We start from the raw sequence: 15,400 nt of genomic DNA, 5'->3' as shown, positions 1-15,400 counted from the left end.
GTGGAAAATGTTACAAAATTCTGCAAAAGTGTAAAGCTGTAAGATAGTCATTGTTCATCTAAATGGTTCCTCGCAGGTACTCCACATACTGAGTTATCGAGTTCTGAGATCACTTCACTGATTAAAACCCAACACAGCGTTTTTTTTACTACAATCAAAATGTCTGCTATGCACAGTTATGTGGCTGAGTCAGAGATTTTACTGTGAAAAATAGTCTACACCCTTAGTCCATGATGCAGTGCACTCACATACTCACATACTAACATACTAACATACTAACATACTCACATACTCACATACTCACATACTCACACCCCATGATACTGTGCATGTACCACTGCTCTGCTTACATTCACCTTCTCCATACATTTAGATTGTGTGTAGAGACACACACACACACACACACAATGAGAATATATTGTATATTCCTTGTATTGTTGTTCTGTGTTGTCTTGTTGTTCTATTTGTGATACTATAGCCTGCATGGAGAAAACCAAAAAAAATTCCTAGTATCTTTATACATGGCGAAATAAAGTTGAATTGAATTGAATTGAATTGAAGCATATCACTTTATCATTTCTCTCATACTTGTGGTAGATACTACATTTGATAGGGATAGTATATATAGATATGTATATATGTATATGCATATCAATATTATATGCTAGAGCACACACATATACATACTGTAACTGTACGTGTGTGTGGGAGTTTTTTCTATGAGAGCATTCAATCTGCGGTGCAGACAGCAGCTGAGGACCTCTCCAGAGGTTCAGGCACAGCCACCTCAGATAACCTCAGCAGGCAGACCAGGGAGACACAAACACTGCACCGTCTAAATTAAGACACAGGGCCAAAGTCCCCACTGGTGGCAGCCTTCTATCAGATCAGGAGAGGGTTTACGTGAGGCCAGACACACGTGTGTGTGTGTGTGTGTGTGTGTGTGTGTGTGTGTGTGTGTGTGTGTGTGTGTGTGTGTGTGCGTGTGTCTGTGTGTGTGTGTGTGTGTGCGTGTGTGCATTTGTGTGTGTGTGTGTGTGTGTCTGACTAAATAAGTGTGAGAGGTGAACAGGGTGAGGAAAGCACTCTCTGCACACCTTGTAAGTGTGCGTGTGCAGGGATGTCACTAGGCAGTTACGGTTAGGGAGCCTAAGATAGACATGGCATATCGCCACATTTTTACTTCAATCACTATTTCAGCTGGCAGGAGGGTAAGGTTAAAGTCCTGTTGTAGTTTGGTGATGCTATCAATTACAAGCAGAGAGTAAATAATATGCGATAAGAGCTCCTACTAGTTTCTTGAATGACAATGATAACGCAAAACGTAGACATACCGATAGCTTTAATTAAGTGAAGCACATTTATTTGGGTGTTTCTGTCTGAGTAAGTGTGTGTGTGTGTGTGTTTATTCGAGTTGAGAGAAGAGGCGGCTGTGCACAGCACTCACGTCACAGCTCTTCTCTGGGTTCCTCTTCCAGTGTTTCTTCTCAGCTTTCTTGGCGGCCGTGGAGTGAAGCGCAGCGTGGGTCTTCACCCGCGGGTTCAGGGCCAGAATCCCCTGCAGACACAAGGGAGCGCGAGGGGAGGGAAGGGGGAGAAGGTGAGAGAGGTGGAGGAAATACTTGAGAAAAATCTTCTAAACCCACTGGATATTATACATGTATGAAATTCACTGATGTTTTGACCTTGCCAATACATTGTTCGTGTGTGTTTGTTTGTTTGTTTGTGTGTCTATGTGTGTGTGTGGGTATCAACATGTAGGTACAAACATTCATGCATTGCCTGCTGACAACAACACAAAGAATCATAGTTTAAAGTTGAAAGGACGTTTAAGGCCAGAACGTTCTTGCCAAAACAAACAACATGACCTCTCCCTCACCTTCTCTCTCATACAACAGAATTCTAATCCACAACCCTGACTCGGGCAGAAGCATTTTGCAACATCATAATGTATATTTGAAACACTACAGCTTTGCATCATCAGAAAATTATATTCTACAAAAAACACAGTCACTTTCACCTAAAACAATGACATAAAATCTTCTTTCATTCCTAGGATGTTCTTAGTGCTGAGACCTTCAAGCGTATACAAACTGACAACATAAATGTCCTTTACACAGTAATACTGCCAATATGTAGCAGACACAGTTGGCAGTAGCAGAAAAAAAATTGCTCTTGTGTATTGTACAAGTAAATAGAGTCTCCCCCCAAAGAAAAAATCCTTCAACACCACTCAATGGGAATCTACAGTGCTATTACCAATCCTTGACACCCCACAAGATGATAAGAGGCTTAAACCTATGAATAAATTAAATTTTAAAAGCACATCTGAATTAGACTGTATTTTTTTTCCCCAAAACGGTATGACAGTCCTCAGGTGCATTCTTCCTCCACTCTCTCCCCCCCTCCTCTCTCTCTCTCTCTCTCTCCAGCGTGTACTACCCGAGGTGGTTCACCCAATTACACAGGAGAATTTTCTCCTTTCAGGTTTCCTCCAAGATGTACACACGCACAAAGTAGATGGCAGGAGTGGATTTAACAACCACTACTACTCTCTCTCTCTGTCTTTTCTCTCTTTCTCTTTTCCATTCCTCCTCTCTCTCCCCCCCCTCTCTCTCCCTCTCTCTCTCTTTCTCTTTTCCATCCCTCCCCCCCCTCTCTCTCTCTCGCTCTCTCTGACAACAGACAGTGTGCCATGTAACCCTCCATTATAATCAGCGCTGCCCCCACTCCTCAGCCCAAGACCTGCTGCTCCAGTGGGGTAGCATTTAAATGAATCTGTAATCATGCCACTCTCCACTGTACCACCACCACCACTCCACCTTTCCCCTCCTCCTCCACCACGGCCACAGTGCAGCAATGAGCAACTCCAGATAATCCACGCACATACATATCTATCCATATATATATATTCAAACATACACGCGCCCACACACATACACACTTACATATGCTATATACATACAGACATCTGGCATGCAGAATAATCCATGGACATCTATCGATCTATGCATCCACACACACACACACACACACACACACACACACACACACACACACACACACACACACACACACACACACACACACACACACACACACACACACACACACACACACACACACACACAGGCGACATACAGACAGATTTAAATACAGACATACATACAAACATGCATACACACACACACACACACACACACACACACACACACACACACACACACACACACACACACACACACACACACACACACACACACATATATACACATAGGCGACATACAGACAGATTTAAATACAGACATACATACAAACATGCATACATACAGAGAGAGAGAGAGAGAGAGAGAGAGAGAGAGAATCATGTCTCTGCCACATGAAAGAGGAAGGAGCAGAGCATCTTGTGACTACATGTGTTTCTATCTTGTGGGGTGACTTTGATGCTGCAGCGGAACATGAAGAGTCCCAGCACCGTCACTCAGCATCGCGGAGCGCGCGTGGCATACCTGTGTTTTACTATTCCCTGTTGCCTTGCACCGCGCTCCCACACTGTTGGCATGAATGTATTTTTAACCCGTACCGTTTCTACAAGCCCGCTGCCAAAAACAGATCATTCGAACTTCCGCCAGCCACATCTGCCCCGAGTGTCACTTTGAGGTATTTGTTCTTTCATATCCCCCCCCCCCCCCCCCCACCCCTCCCCATTTCTCTTTGTCTTTTTTCCCCTTTCTTTTCTGACAAACATTGCCATCCCACCTCAATTAATGTCCTGCCAGCAATGTGACACTGTATAAAGCCACGCTCTTTTTTCCTGCTGTCCTGGGGAAGCGGGATGAAAGCCTGTTTCACTGTCGCGCCAGTCTTTGTTAAAAGGCTGACGCAGACACCGGGCAAACGCCGGGCAAACCTGTTACCCTCCTGCAGAGTGCCAGGCGCCGGAGCCACGCGCTAAAATGAAACATCCGCCACTTTACGCCCATGCCGCAGACATCATCCTATTAATTTTTTAATTTCACACCTAATAAAATGTCGTAAAGCCCACTGTGTGAGATACATATTGAAACAATAAAAAAAATACACCTCTATCTCTACCTTTATTGCATGTTAAAAAGACTGTCTCTTCAGTGTTTTTCTTTCTGTATCGAATATGATATGCAAGGTTGGAGAAGCCTTGATTCCAGCAGTTCAGATGATGAACTTTGATGGGCTAACAGTTCAGATTATATGTGGGAACCTGTGGGGGTACGGTAATAATTATTCAACAACAGGGGGCTCAACAATGATTAAAAAAAATAATAATAAATTACCAGACCGGCAAACAACTAATTTTCTGTTGTCGCATTTTGAAGCCTTGTGAAGCCTGGCGTAGTCGCCAGGATCCTCTGATCTGAGTCCATTATTTTGGCCATTACAAGGGCAGAATGTCTGATTGTTTGGGGTGGGCCAAAAGATTAGAGACAAACAAACATAATTAGCTAAGTGTTACCCAAGGGGGGAAAACGAAAGAAATGCATAAAAAAGATTGTTACATTATTAATTAATGTTATTGCAAGCTACAATCTAAAACAATACACGCCTGGTAATCGGACTGACCAAAGGCACTATCAAATAAATAGCCATGCAAAATGATTAAACATTAAATTAAAATTAACGTTTCAGGGTCGTTCTAATTATAAGGTCAAATAGATTCATTCAGGAAACAACACAAATATTAAGTACAGTTGCTGTGTTCACACTATGTCCTTAAGAACCCATACGTGGGCTTTTTTGTTGAACACCTATCAGCTATCAGTCAAAAAACACCTTTATAGATTTAGCCGGAACCAATCATACAGAATCCCAGGGGCATTTGCTAGAGTTTGAGTTTAAATATAAATGAATCCTATAACGCAACAATGGGAGTAAACATGAATTTGAGGGCCAAGTCTTGATTTGTTTTTTCCCTCTTGTTTGCTTTTCGACCTCCTCTTCCTTGCTCCCACCCTCTCATTATTTCTCGACCACCTTCCCTGCCCCGTATTGACCATCTCTCCTCAAGTGGAAAATGTACAAGAGAAACGGATCCATCCCACAACCTGGCCAGGGAAAATGCTAATGATGCTCGACAGTGTCTAATCTGCTCTTGCTACAAAATGATTCTGGGCGGAAGAAAAATAACCCTGAAATGGACACTAATGTTAATCTATGGGTCTGCAGAGAGGTGGCTAGCGCGACCTGGACAGATGGCAGTCATGAGAAATATCCTTAATGTTTGATGAATGACTTAAATTTCAAGTACGGCTTGTCACATATGATATAAATCCACATCGGCCGCAGCCATCATGAGATTACAACTGCAGCAACATGACAGAGCCTCTTTGATTCTACTGTATTTTATGTTATCAGCAGACGAACGGTGTCTTACCCCGAGATGTCACACTGTGCTCAAGCTCGACCAATGGGATCAATACTGTGCACAAGATGAGGCATTCATCCATACGATCCAGTCAATAGCCTCGTGTGCTGCAAAGCCTACTTGTGATTTTAAAACAACCTCCCGACGGTGGACCGCAATTTAATCGCAGCATAACTAAGCAGCCTATGAATAGTGCATGAAAACAACTGGAGTGCCCTTCCCTTCACCACGCACTCTGTGTAGAGCTGGCTGGGTATGTGTTGATGCATGTGCATTCAGCAAAATCTGCAGCTGTTTTGTGTGCGTGTGCGTCTGTGTGTGTGTGCGTGTGTCTTCCAGCATGTGCGTCATGTCTGTATCCCTTCTCTGTTTCCGATGCTAAATGCCATGGCCGTACATCCAGCCTGGGTGAAGCCTTCTCTGATCGTGAGGAACTCCTCAAGGATCCCACTTACCCAAGCAAGAGAAGGAGGGAGGAGAGATTATCAAACAACATTTTAAAAGCAGAACAACAGTTGAGCGTCCCTGTTGTTTGCCTGACCTTTTTGGCTGGTAAAACACAGCTCTACAATCCCCTCCCCACCGCAACCCTGTCTCTTTCTCTATGTCCTCTCATCCCTCTCTCTCTCTCTCTCTCTTCACAGGGCCCATCTGTGCTTTCTGGTTGGCTCCAGTAGGAGCCACGACGTCTGCCTCCATCACTCTCTGCTGATCACACGGGCCCGGGCAGATGGGAGATCAATACCCGCCCCCTGTGCAGCCAAAGAATGCAAACCCCTGCCCTTCTGAGGAAATCAGATAGGGGGGAAATGTATGATGGACACGGGGAAATGGCAAATCAAATTCAGCTGCAAGCGTTAATTAACGGGAGGCTGAGGCCCGGAAGAGAACTAGAAGGTACGAAGGAGAGTCTGGGTTAGAAGGAGAGACGAATAGAGAGAGAGAGAGAGAGGAGGGAGATAGAGAGAAATAGGGGGGGGGGGTTAAGTGATAAGCACATGTTAAAACATGTCTACATTGACATCCATACGTTTCAGACACCAGAGGGAGTACTTGCTGGGCGGTGGTGCATGTTATGACATGTCAGTACACACATGCCCAGCAGTAGCATAGTCATCATGTGGTCAGCATCAATATCAACAGCTCTCCATTCTTAACAACTTTTATGGTAATGATAGGCATTTACCATAGCCTGGCGCCTGTTTCTCCATGCTACTCTACAAGGGCGGAAACATGTGCTTAAAACATTCATATGGCTATTAGGGAGGCGGTTGGGCTTGCCCTTTCCCTGTCCAATCAATAGAAGCACCATATTGTGCAATAAATTACCTTGACCTTCCAAATCTAAAAAAAAAAAAAAAAAAAAGACAGACCTCCCAGGACTAAGCGATGCAAGCCGCAATGCCGGACTTAGCATGCGAAAAAGGTGGAGCGGTGTCCATGAAAAACTTAACTCTTTCCTGTGCAGCCAGGTCGTCCCCACCCGCGGCTAAATGAGGAATTGCTTACTGTTCTGGCAAGGAGAACGGGGATTGGAGGTGGGGTAGAGAGGGGGGGTGGGGGGGGGGGCAGCGTGAGCTGGCACTCCTTGGCCATGCGCTCCATCTTGGGCTCCAATCAATACAGGAATTTCCACATATTGATCAGGCGTTAGTGAAATAAGGCTACAGTCTGCGGATCAGCAATATTAAGCGAGGGCCCGGAGTATCACGCGTGCCCCAATATGATTAGAAACGGCGCGCAGGGAGGGCCGCAGATCCGACCATATGAAGTGGCGCGCCACTCCTCCCTCTGTGAGACTGAACGTTGCAGAAGCTGGCTAAGCAGTTCTGAGCTACGATCAAAATAAAACAAGACTGTACACTGTAGTTTTCATTTCAGACGGAGAAAGCACAAAGACGTGAATAACTGAAGATGCGTCACGTCCTTCACTATTTGCGGTTTCACATTCTGCTGGACAGTGATATGTCAACACAAACACACAGAATACAGCGGCCTATTTAGAACAAAGAGACCACAAACAGGAGGAGTGCCACAGTAATTAATGATGTTTAATTACTGCTGTGTAACTATGAAAATGTGGTTATAAATATACAATATGTGGCCTTCTGTGTGCGTTAATTACCAGTTGATTACTGCTGACCTTACTGCAGGCAGCTTCTGATTAATTCAGAATACTGCTACACAGTTTTCAATTCCTGTCTAGTTCGTTGCGCATTATGTATTTACTCATTTTAGCATTAGAATTCATCATTATTTGCTACCGTTTCATCATTCATTTGAATCCCATTTCAAATTCAAACTTTCATACATTTTACAGACATTACATTGTGTTTAACACAATTGAAAGCTATCTTGTAGAAGGAGAGCCAGCTACAAAGCAGAGCATTGCATTGCAATTCACATACATGCACAGCCCTTTAAGAAAGAGCACCCGCCTTTAATCTAATCATTGACTATTGAATTACAACAACAGTAAACAGTTGGATCACGTTGAGACTGTTTCTCTTCCGCAATCTTCACGACTCCAATGTTTAACATCAGATGGCATGCATGCCATTAAACGAACCATAGGACAAGCACTGGACGTTATCCCTAATGATTCTATGCACTCTAATATTATAAAATACCAAGAGTACCACTTATATATCAGCCTAAAGGGGATTATTGGTCCAAACATGCATTAATTCACAATTGTGTTCACATACAAATACAGTTCACATACACTTACGTATGTCAACATTGACCAAAGCTAATAGTGAGATAGAAAAGAAAGTGAGCGAGCGAGAGAGAGAGGGAGAGGAGAGAGAGAGAGAGCTCTGCATTATAACAGAGAAATGTACACCCTCTCTCTGACCTCTTCTTCTGGACAGTGAAGAGAGACACAGTATGGCTTCTTTTATAATCCACATTCTCTCTGCCTTGTGCCAGGAGCACTGTGGACACGGTGGAGATCACACAGGGGACCATCGGACAGGTCAAATAGCATTCCCAAGCCGACAAGTTTCTCCCTCAAAGTATACAGCCAAAACAGCTCCGTGACGGGTAACTTGAGCTTGACAGCTTGCCATCCTCCAATCAAAGAAGAGGCTATAAAACATTTAACAGCCACACTGCCCCCATCTAAAACTGCCTTGCACCAATCATTTGTTCCTTTGGCACCCCCGCCACTCCAGACTGCGTCTGAATGAACATTTGGCAAGGCACCGAGAGAGAACCTGAACCAGATTTGTTACCCCCTCCAAAAAATTGTAGACCTTAGAGATATGAACTAAACTCTACCGTCAAATGTTGGAAGCAGTTTGTTTGTATTTACATCATATGTGATGCAGCACTTGATTTATTTATTTTTTGGCTTAGTGACTTGACACACAGTGCAGCTAAATGTGGAATAGTGTTCATTTTCAAGGGTTAAACAGAGCAGTTGAAGCCATCTGCACTGCGAGCACTGAGAGAGAGCGAGAGAGAGAGAGAGATAGAAAGGGGGAAGGGAGGGAGAGAAGGAGGGGGGGAGAGAGAGAGAGAGAGAGAGAGAGAGAGAGAGAGAGAGAGAGAGAGAGAGAGAGAGAAAATGGAGTCCAAGGGTATGTATCAGTTGCAGCCTCTTCCCGGCACAGATAGAAATCCACCTGACTAGTCAGGCTCAGATTCTAGCAAATAAACCACAGCCAGTCAGGCCGTTCATCCCTCTCTCCATCCCTCTCTCCAGCCATCAGACTTCTGTGGAGGGGGGAGAGAAAATGGGAAAGAGAGAATAAGAGAGAGAGAGAGAGAGCAAACGATAGAAAGGGAGAAAAAGAAAACGTGAAAGGAACAGAAAGGGAGAGAAACAAAGGGGAAAGAAAGAAAGAAAGAAAGAAAAGAGAAGAGAAGAAAGGAGTTGCAGACTGGGGAGCACTGAGCGTGCCTGAGACAGACCTCGTGCTTTGTAACCGGGGTTTAATTCAGTAATGGGCAATATGTGCCAAAGCCTCATTATGTGGCTTTTGAAACTGTCCCCGGCCATGTTGAGCCTCGAAAAACAATTAGCACAGAAGCAGAAGGTAAATGAACTGTAAAGAAAGCAGGGCTCGATGGCCGAAGCCTTATCCACTCTCGGCGGAGTGAGGGAGCCGACGGAAGAGGAAAAACAACAGCAATGACCGCAATGAAGAACCAGGGGGGAGAAAAACCGAGACCAAAAAAAAAACGAGGTTCAATATGCCACATGCTCTACGGGTGCGTAAGCAAGCTGCTTTGCCTGGAGGGCTGCAGGCTATGAACTCCAGCAGGGGGATTGAGCTTGCAGACGGAGATTGCACCAGACAGGGGGGTCACATGTGATCAGGTGAGCGTGTTCTCCCACCTTCCCTTCCCTGGGGGATGTTCGGGTGGTGCTGCTGGTGGTGGCAGTAAATTGTGCAGTGGAGGACACAGTTTCAGCAGGCTGGGCTAAAACACACACTTATACACTCTCTCTCTCCAACACACACACACTCACACATACATACACTACACACACACACACAAACATATACCAGCGTCTTCATTCGGTAGCGTCTCCTAGGGAACATGGACCTCTCCCTGACAAGCCCTGGGATCATCGCTGTTTTGTTGATTGATTAAAAGAGCAATCTGACCCAACTTTTTGCCAGGAGTGCAATTACTGGTCCACAAGTTTGTATGTGTGTGCTTGTGTATGTGTGCATGTGTATGTGCGAGTGTGTGTGTGTGTGTATGTGTGCATGTGTGTGTGTGTGTGTTTGTGTTTGTGTTAGAATGCATGTGTGTGTGTGTATATGTGTGTATGTGCGAGTGTGTGTGTGTTTGTGTGCTTGTGTGTGTGTGTGTGTGTGTGTGTGTGTTTTAGTCTTTTTTGCAGCACACGCATGCTGGTTTCTGCCTCCCTGGGTGCACTTGAACACCAGCCAAGGCCCAAAGTCTGTGCCAGGTGGGGAGGGATGAGCAGAGACAAACAGAGAAAAAACGCTTTATACATATTTACCAATGCTGTTGGTTTAAATGTAACCAGAATACCCAAGAGAAAATTATAAACTTGGAAATTAGGGATTAGATGAGATTCCAAAGAGGAAAGATATTCTTGATTAACTACATCATGAAGAGAAGTTTGGTACATTGTTTTTTTCTCTCTGTGAATCAGATCCAACTGCAGGTGTTTCTCTGCATGGTAATTGACAACAACAACAACAACAAAAATAAAACTACAATCAAAATCATTCACATTTTTACATAAAAATCACTGCCAGTTGCAGGGCTAAATATGGGAAAAAAATGGTGCTGGCAGCCCAGGCATAAACAACAGCCATTAGACGCAAGCCTTTTTGAGTGGCCAAACATTTCCATAATATTTCATTTCCATTTTATTTTGGAGCAATCCCCTGTCAGCATTCCAGACGTCTGCCGAGAGAGGGGCTCGTGGAGGCGCGGGGTCTGCCATAAAAGTCATACCTCTTTGTTTTAATGCTGTATTGCTGTGGGTTTTTTTAATGAACCCTAATGGTGATCCTGGAGGATTTTAATTAATCTACACACACACACACACACACACACACAAAAGGCTCCCACATTTAGTGCTTTCAGAAGAGCACTGGATATTAAAATAAGACATCTGACAGGACTGAGGGAGCGGGGGGGGGGGGGAAATGGAGGATTTAATTGCTCCAGAGATGGCAATTATTATGAGATTTAGAAAAGCCATTTTCATTGGCAGACAGGAGTCATTTACTCTGTGCCTTAAGTGCATCGCCATGGCGAAGGTCACATCACTGTTGTCATTACTCCCAGATAGAAGATGCTAATGAAAGTCCTGACTTGCCTCTGTCTGTTCCCTTTAAAGGTTGCGTGAGGCACGCTTGCCGGACCAACCACAGCCCAGCTTGGAGCAATTTAACCTGCGGATATCCTGAGGACTAGGGACAATCGCATGATGTTGGAGACATTTGCCATGATACAAATACCATTAGTCCCTGGTTGAACTCTGTAAAAGCCAAGTGCCATGACTTTTAGTAAGTGGACTGCAAATCTAGTTTCTCTAAAATAAAGTGTCAGGTCTAAAGGGATACGATGACTTTTTAAATGATTTGAAAAGAACACTGCATGGCAGTGAATGCATATTTATTACAGTTCTTCATGCAAGTCTGTAAATTACAATCTTTCTTGGTATTTGACATTTGATGAACAAGCTCTGAAGAATGCACTCTTTCCTTTTGTAAGATCCCACTTTTGTTAGAGTGGTAAAGCCGAGAATCTAATAGAAGGGAAGAAAACTGGATTTCACCAAGTCACATGCTCAATTAGTCAAGATTTTGTGAGTCCATAAAATCTATATAACGATGGTTTCATTGCAATCTGAAGTACCTGCCATAGGCATCGGTGGCGGAATGTGGCCTTAAGGTAAGGCTTGAGGTATAAAAGCAAACACTTTAAAGAGTTTGGTCTCTCCTGCTTCTGTTTCTTGCCTTCTATCTTTGAGCTTTGACCTCTCTCTCTCTCTCTCTCTCTCTCTCTCTCTCTCTCTCTCTCTCTCTCTCTCTCTCTCTCTCTCTCTCTCTCTCTCTCTCTCTCTCTCTCTCTCTAGCCGTCCCCTCTACATAGTGTGATGACATCTGCATGCTACACTCATCATTTCAGCTTGTGTCTCAATCTTTGCCAAAAAGTTATAGACAGAAGTCGTTTTCTGGGGGGAAATTTGTAACTTTAAGTTTTGCACAAGATTTTGGTGATGGATTTTGACAGGAACACAAGTAACAGGTGGTTGTGATCAGTGTTGTATTTCAATTATCTTATCAAATATTAGGTAGAGGTCGGCTGGGGACAAATGTAACCAGAAAGCTTAGCTAGCAAGTAAAATAGGCAAGCCACGTTTGCGAAAATGTGACACACTTGGTTTGTAAGCAACTATCACTGGCATTTTGAAAATAAATGCTGTAAAGACTACAATTTACAGAAAAACCCTCATCCACCACTATATTGATTTGAATAATGCATGGCTGTTGCCGTAGATTTGACTTTACCCCTTCAACGGGCATGTTACAATTGTCCTCTGTCCACTGTTACAACTGTCCCCGACACTTTACAGCTGTCCCCAAGGTGTTCACTGCATTTACAAGGCATGTGTCCTAGAATTAGTGATATAAATATAGTGACGAAAGATGTATGTTGCATATTTGTTCAAATTAAAGGTGTCACTTATGCTGATTTTTTGCACTAAGACAAAAAGTTAAAAAAAAAAGCAAAAAGTGTTTGCTGTACCTGGTCTCCCCTACCTTCTCTTCTCTCACTAATTCATCTCAGCTTTGGGTTTATGTTCTTTCTATCTCACGCATTTAAGTTTATTTGGCAATTGAACTATATTTGGTATAATTGGCACCCAACCTGTTAATTAAATTATTATTTTCAGTTGTAGTCATTCATTTGGGTTTTACTCTACATTCTTTATAAACCATTTATTGTATTAATAAACTATTCATTCATTAACTATTTCTATAACTCCTCCTGTGCCATGCCACTACATCTAACAACTGGCTTATGTTTGGTAATATTGTAGGTCATATAATAATGTAATGGAGTCACATTAATTATATTTTGCCCGCAATATTTACCACTCTAGTGCATTCTACTGTCCCATAATGTTCTGACACGTGGGAACCTTTCAGCCTGGTGTTTTTAGTTGTTGGTAACATTTGGCTGCCCTTACAAAAAGAAATAAGGCCCTGAAACAATACAGCATCTGTAACTGTTTGATGGGTCAAACAACACAGCACAGAACATCAACCCCCTAGTCTGAGCTTTCCATTGGCTGAAGCCACTTGCCAAAAAAAACTCTGGCTAACTACATTCCAAGAACATTTGAGCAAGACACCAAATCCTCATAGGTTATTGATTCACCAAGATACAATGTCATGAGAAAGGTAATTAATGAATGAAATATTTTCACTAATGCAGAGTAGTACAGCCACCAGAAGAATGGTATCGATTTGTCGCTCATTAGAGTTAAGTCATTTTGGTTTCAAACAAAACCGTTTTACAGTGGAGGCAGTCTCATGACAGCCCATTTTCAGTGGCTTCTGACTAACAGAAAGCACTGAGAAAATGTTAAAACCCATGTGACAGTCACATGCACTTTTCCCCTCCTGAACTAGCTATAGACTCGTGGGTTTCATTGCCTAATCGGATGTATATCTAAACCTTGCTGAAACGATACTGAAAGAATTTCATTTCTTGGAAGGGTTCTTGTTTCATGTTAGCATCCCTGTAATGATTCGGGAAAAGAGAATAGGAACAGACAAATAAGCCTGGACATTTTATCCAAACTTGGGGATTGCCAGCATGTGTTCTCGATGTTGACAATACATTTAATTATTTCGCAAAAGGAGGAAACACAAGTGTAAATTGTGCTGTTAATAAGTCGTTCTGTGGACGACTTCAGTATTCACATATCTGTCTTAAAAGCAACATTAATTTCTATACTTCAATTCTGGAGAGTCTACATGTGAATTACGTTCTATTTAAACAATAATACGTGTTCGTTACGAAAACATTTGATACAAAATCCTGTACGTGACTGTCACCTAATAACTTTCTTGACATCAGATGCATAGCCATGCTAAAACCGTTTGTTGTTTAGAAACTGAGCCAATGGAGGCTGCCGTAAATTCTGACAACAAAATAATTAGTGAAAGTGAAACTTCACGGAGTAAATTTGCGATGGCGTAAATGTTTTGGTGCGCATGCGAGGATTGCTAAAATTAGATTGTACTGCTACTAGCTGTAAAAATCATGTGTCTAACTGCGTACTTCAGTGAATGACAAAATAGCTGTTCGCAAACATTAGAATCCAACAGCTGCTAGCAACCGTTTAAAATGCCTCCAACGCAAACTGTAATTAAGTGAAACACAGAGCTCAGCAATTGTGTCAGCAAACAGTGACATGTAAGAACATCGTAGGAAGCTCTGAGTCATGTTGATAAATAATGGGTACAAGAGAATAGGAAACTAAAGGTATACCTCAATATCCGGGATATCCTTGCTCAGCATTCTAGCCATACTGCCGTGTTCGAGGAATTGTTATTGTGCTTACTTTAAGACGAAAGAAAACCCGAAAGAGACAAAATAGCGTCTGTTCCAAGTGACTTGTTTGATGTCGAGGAAATTAGTCGCAACCACAGTTTAGGAAGACTTATTCGTCCACAGTTTACACATTCCCAAGAAATGCGTGTTGTTTTCCAAGAACAACTCCTTGCAGGTGATCAAAATGTCAGCTGCGACAGGAGTCTAGATTCAAGGCGTACCTCTCGAAGATGGTAGATTCCAATACAGGATTCAGAAAAGTTTAGGGGTTGGATGCGAACTTTATTCCGCTGCATGGGCGTGGTACATTAGCGCTGGGATGTGTTCCAGAGGCTGCAACCCGCGTGCATGGTCAATAAGCAACACTGCACTAGTTTCATCCTCCGTGAGTCAAAATGAACTGTAACCGTTGCATTTTTTTGTTCAGTGTGTCTCGCCTGATAGTATTATGAGCTCAGTGTAGATTATTAGAATTTCAGCTTTCATAAATATTGAGTCGGTTTCCTTCTGCACTCATGACACAATGAAACACCAATGCAGTTTGTGACATTTCTGTGACTGACAACCAGACTCACCCATTCACTAGATCACATTTCCTATACCACACATTCACTCATTCATCAATTAATTCTTTAATCAAATGGCACCTTTTTCCCACAAATTTAAACTCAGACTCAGCCAACTTGTCCTTTCTCTACTTAAGTGACATCGCAAATCATTTGATAAAAGAACTTGGTGATTCAGCAGTCCATTGCCAGTTCCCAGATATAATCTAAGTCATAGATTGTAGAGAGGCAAGAAGAGGAAATCAATAGGGATGAATACTTTTTTTACTTTCTGCTTCACCAAGCCAGAAGAACAGACAGTGAGGTGTAGTGGGTATATGTGGATATAAACCTGTCCTATTTATGTCATTCAGAGAATTGTCTCACC

The 15,400-nt window shown here is 42.9% G+C and overlaps 1 protein-coding gene across 3 annotated transcripts in view; it reads right to left on the bottom strand.

Moving 5' to 3' along the window:
• The window catches only part of dpyda.1 (dihydropyrimidine dehydrogenase a, tandem duplicate 1), a 149,662-nt gene extending 134,884 nt beyond the window's left edge, over positions 1-14,778 (bottom strand). For 2 of the 3 annotated variants that reach the window (XM_031583900.1, XM_031583901.1), the window contains exons 1-2: positions 14,689-14,778; positions 1,448-1,558 (exon numbers count right to left, since the gene is read on the bottom strand). In XM_031583900.1, coding sequence (XP_031439760.1) covers positions 1,448-1,558; positions 14,689-14,763 — 186 coding nt within the window. In that variant the 5' untranslated portion in view covers positions 14,764-14,778. The other variant, XM_012815221.2, reaches the window with a different exon arrangement.
• Between the last annotated feature and the right edge of the window lie 622 nt (positions 14,779-15,400).

Source organism: Clupea harengus, chromosome 17 (assembly GCF_900700415.2).
Source record: "Clupea harengus chromosome 17, Ch_v2.0.2, whole genome shotgun sequence".
In the NCBI taxonomy this organism is placed as follows: domain Eukaryota; kingdom Metazoa; phylum Chordata; class Actinopteri; order Clupeiformes; family Clupeidae; genus Clupea; species Clupea harengus.
This window is presented reverse-complemented; position numbering and strand designations above follow the sequence as displayed.